Source organism: Schistocerca piceifrons, chromosome 3 (assembly GCF_021461385.2).
Source record: "Schistocerca piceifrons isolate TAMUIC-IGC-003096 chromosome 3, iqSchPice1.1, whole genome shotgun sequence".
NCBI classification, from domain to species: Eukaryota; Metazoa; Arthropoda; class Insecta; order Orthoptera; family Acrididae; genus Schistocerca; species Schistocerca piceifrons.
The window spans coordinates 915526066-915531036 of NC_060140.1; the positions used below are offsets into that span (position 1 = coordinate 915526066).

Below are 4971 nucleotides of genomic sequence, written 5' to 3' on the forward strand. Positions count from 1 at the left end.
GTTTGGAAAACATTCAAATTAAAGCAGAATCGTAGAACTTAACATATCCTACGGATGAGCTAACACTTCAAAACAGCACTCAAAGTATACTAACTTTAAAAAATTTAATTAAGTAATAAATGGCGACGAAAATAAAGCTGATCCAGAAAAGTATTTCTTGTTAAGGTGCATGAAATGTTTCCGGCCTTCTCTCCACAAAAGGCTACAGGTAGTTCTCTCCAGACACAACCCGTACCCGCCTTTGACATGAACCAGAAAATTGTGTGGAACGTTTGGAAAACATTCAAATTCAAGCAGAATCGTAGAACTTAACATATCCTACGGATGAGCTAACACTTCAAAACAGCACTCAAAGTATACTAACTTTAAAAAATTTAATTGAGTAATAAATGGCGACGAAAATAAAGCTGACCCAGGAAAGTATTTCTTGTTAAGGTGCATGAAATGTTTCCGGACCAGTTTTAATTCGGTGCCCGTGTACAACTTATGTCTGATAAATACCAGCTGGTAATAACTTAGAGGAAATGTGTTACAAGCAAAGAGCTCTCAGTCTCGACACTCGTTGACAGGAACAGCTGGCTCCTCTCAGAACTAATCATCACATGTTACACAAGACTTTAACTTCTTTCATCATACCAACATACCAGACAATACCTTTAAGTGAAAAGCAATGTGATGAGGAGAATAGTATCCATTCTTTCTTAGTCCTGTTGCTCTCATTATCCTCAAGCAGTCCAATCGACCATGATATCCAGGAGGGATCGAGTGGGGTCAACACTTTTAACCTGGAGCACACTCCTGATGTATCCAGCGAGGCGCGGTACTCGATCGCTGAACACGGTCCCCTCTGCCGCTCATGAGAACACGGTCGTTCCTCCTCCAGGCGTCGCTGCACTGCCAAAGTGACCGCCTGGTCCGTCTCCCTGCGGAACAACCAGCAACGATGATGTTGCCATAGTAACGGCCCACTTTCCACTTCAACGAATAAACATTTCACCCACTCTGAATGTAAATGTCAACATTGCGCAGAAGTCCAGGAAATGTATCACGGTGTAATACAAGTACTAGAAAAAATTAAGTCAGCAAGATCTGGAGCGGCGCAATAAAATAAGACTTAAGGTGACTGCCATCAAATTTCAAGCACCTACTACTGTTCATAAAAATAGTGATAGGTCTTAATTACAGACTGAGCATCTTACTGGATCCAAACACAATTTATAAATCGTAATTCACGGCAGCATAGACAACGTATTTTGCTTAGTGAACCATGACTAAGCAAATTTTCAGGGTGCTTATCAGGTATTTGCAGCTGTGGTGAACTTCCACTCTGGGAGGACCTCTTCTCAAACTTCTGTAGGTGATAGCAGGAGCATAGATTCACAGATCTCATTCTTTCATTCAAACAGCTATTGACAAGACACAACATTGAATATAATCCATAGTCATCTTCGGTAACACAAATGCGCTAAATTGAAGTTAAAATGTTATCTTTCCTGCATCCACAAACGAGCCACACGTGAATTACTTTCAAAATTACATTTAATCCGTACTAACGACACGCTACAGTATACGAACTGCGCATAAACTTTGACAAAAAAAAGAAACTGTACAGTTTATCGTGTTGCCTCTTTGTGGAGAAAACTTTCTACAGCTAAACTTGGCATCAGAGCCCTTACAAACCACCAACATATAAGTCTCATATATTTACCTATTACATTCCAGTTCATCTAGTTTCAGGAGATAATATGCTGCCAAGTATTATCATTAGTGTTTATAAATGAAGTAACTATAACTATCCTACAGGATAGTAAGCTTAAGACCTAAGTGTGGGCCTTGATGTTAGACAGCTCCAGAAGCTCGAAAACTGGACGAGATATAGATAACAGATTTAAAGTAATTCACAAATTTTAATGAAGAGACAACACGTGATGTCTGTATTGAAAAATCAGTTTGAGGCGGAAGAAATCGGCGGCAACGAGACAACGCCCAACGCAGTACCTCTAGCAAGGCCACTGCACGAGGCCGTCTGCTGGACAAGCCGTGTATATAAACCCATCTGGACCACAACAGAGGCACATTTCAGCAGCAGCAGTAGCAGCAGCAGCAACCCTCCCAGCCATGAACACCCTGGTACTGAGAACCCCTGCCGTCTAAACACTTACTGCTTCAATTGACAGTAGATGTTCTATGGTATGAGACTGACATGAAAACATATCATCATTTTACATCATTTTCTGAATTTCAGATCGTCCTGAGCGCCATCCTGGCCGTCGCCGTGGCTAAGCCCGGCTACCTGGGCGCCGCCCCCGCCGCAGTCGTCGCCCCCGCCGCGTACGCCGCCCCCGCTGTGGTGGCCGCCCCCGTGCACGCCGGCTACGCCGCCTACGGCCCCGCCCCCGTCGCCGTGCGCTCCGACGGCTACCTGCTGGACACCCCTGCCGTCGCCGCCACCAGGGCCGCCCACCTGACCGCCGTCGCCCAGACTCAGGCCCGCGACGCCGTCATCAACGGCGCCGCCCTCGCCTATGCCGCCCGCGCTTACGCCGCCCCCGCTGTGGCGTATGCCGCCCCCGCGCCTCTAGCCTACGCTGCCCCCGGTGCTCTTGCCGCCGCCGCCCACCTCCACGCTAAGGCTGCTCTCCTGGGCTGAATGTCTACTCCTACTTTAAAATGGTTATAAATAAAAAAAAATAATACAAATTTGGTTTGTTTTTTGTTTCTCCTATTTCACCATATTCCGTAAATTCTTCTAACACTGCTTAAAACAATGAACACATCAGTCACTGATTTCTCAAACACATTTATTTACAATATAAAGGAAGCTTTGAGAAATATCGTTCCATATTTCAGCTGACGATCAGCACCATGCATTTCTAGGATATCCATGACGGCAGGTATCTCAGCGATGCTTTACCGGTGCTCGTTATGTGCATTTAGGAGCTAAGTGCAGGAAATGACGTGTCAGTTGCCTACGGCGGTTGAGTGCAAGGCTGTCCACGTTCATAACGGAGATTTTCTCCAATATTGTTATTGCATAAATTTAATTTTTCTATAACTGTATCCTACACCAGTCCAGAAAATGAGTAGCGCGAAGAACGCCGTAAAATAAGTGATATAGGGCCTACAAAAAAATGCCTGTTTATACGAAAACAGAGAATTTATCACAGTGCCTGTTAGAAGCCGACAGGCACAACGCGCGTTAGTACCAAAAATTCACTCATGGGTCTCAAGGCATAAATTTGTTAACTACACCAAGATAAACGAATAGACAGATGTGCAGAACTTTGATAGTTGCTGAGTTTTATAATGTACGTTAAAGCTCTTTCTCCTAATAGCTGCAAGGGTCTGTGTATTTCTGATGGAAAAAAAATTTCTACTGTTATTGTTTTTCCTTCATACAAATAAATTTATTCAAAATGGCTCTGAGCACTCTGGGAGTTAACATCTATTGTCATCAGTCCCCTAGAACTTAGAACTATTTAAACCTAACTAACCTAAGGACAGCACACAACACCCAGTCATCACGAGGCAGAGAAAATCCCTGACCCCGCCGGGAATCGAACCCGGGAACCCGGGCGTGGGAAGCGAGAACTCTACCGCACGACCACGAGCTGCGGACTAAATTTATTCAATTCAGGTGCCACAGCAAATAATTTATCGTAGACAATTCCGTTTTCCACCTTGTCTGTCAAATAACCAAGGTTATTTACATCACCGTCAACTGATTTCGGCCATCAGCTATTTACAAGTGAATACTCGTATATTGTAGAAGATCAGCGAGGACAACATTCTATGCTTGTCGACACTGTAAAATAACTATTGCCGTAGTGACATACGAACAAAAAACGAAAACTCACTACACTATTCCCCGACACTAGCAACCGCCGAAATCAGCTGATGGTCATGTAAATAACAGTGATTATAACACAACCAATGTGGAAAATAGAATTGCTCTTCTTTCATAACACTTCAGTCCATTCCACACGCAAACTTGCCGCCATTGCACATTCACCACCATTCGACCGTCCCAAAACATGTCTCAAAATCAGATAGTCAGTGAAGTTAAGAAGAACGACCCTGGAATTTTGAATGAAATGTGAACGATTTGAATAGAAATATGTGTTATTTTTTGTAATAATCACAGGTTTATGGCCTTAAGTGTGATTCATTGACCTAAGAATTAAAATATTAAGAAAAACATAAGATTCATTTTGTATGCAACGGAAAGAATACATATTGCCACGATCACAATAAAGATTTGTTCTGACATGTGAACTTTACCGGTCCTTGCCTCGAAAAAGCTTTTATTCTTTTTGTCAGTCGACAGGAAACTGGCAAACATTAGTAGTGCAGAGAAAGTATACCTACATCTAGTACATGGACAAGGACAATGGAAAGCATTTTTTCTGTTGTCTTCACATTCTCCAGACAGAGACTTCACTAAGAAAGAAGACTGTATGTGATATCACGTATCTGAATCACCCTGCCAGTGTTCCACAGTTGGCAACAGAAGTGCAAATGTCTGTCTGAAGGCGGTAGCGGTCGTGAGGGATCCATGGATCTAATGGATCAGGTCTGCTGAGCCACGCTTCTAGCGGCTCTGGGCTACGATATCCCTCTAACACCACGGTACAGGAAGGCCATCTAGTAGAGGCTCCAACACCATAGTTCATGCTTTGTACACCGAGAGTCTTCCTAGTTGACACTGATGAGCTCGGCTCTGTCTGTTGCTACAGTCTTCGTTGTTTGCAGGAATACAGGTTAAGTCAATCTTCTGTCTGCTGTGTTACTTACTCACTAACTTTCCTACAACGACAAATGTCACACCACCTCATAACCCACCTCTATTTACCGTTGGGTATGAAGTCGTTCACAACACTGGGCAGGATTACTCCTATATTCTATCAAAATGCCCACATTGTAAAACTGTTAGCATCCTTACAGTGACCTTTTTAAAAGATCAGCTTACGA

General features: G+C 43.4%; 1 protein-coding gene across 1 annotated transcript; it reads left to right on the forward strand.

The window, feature by feature from the left end:
- The first annotated feature begins 2077 nt into the window (after window positions 1–2077).
- Window positions 2078–2685, forward strand: LOC124788179 (cuticle protein 16.5-like). The gene is made up of 2 exons (XM_047255334.1): window positions 2078–2130; window positions 2246–2685. Exons 1-2 carry the CDS (start codon window positions 2119–2121, stop codon window positions 2648–2650), a joined length of 417 nt encoding a protein of 138 aa, XP_047111290.1. The 5' UTR covers window positions 2078–2118; the 3' UTR covers window positions 2651–2685.
- Window positions 2686–4971: the final 2286 nt, after the last annotated feature.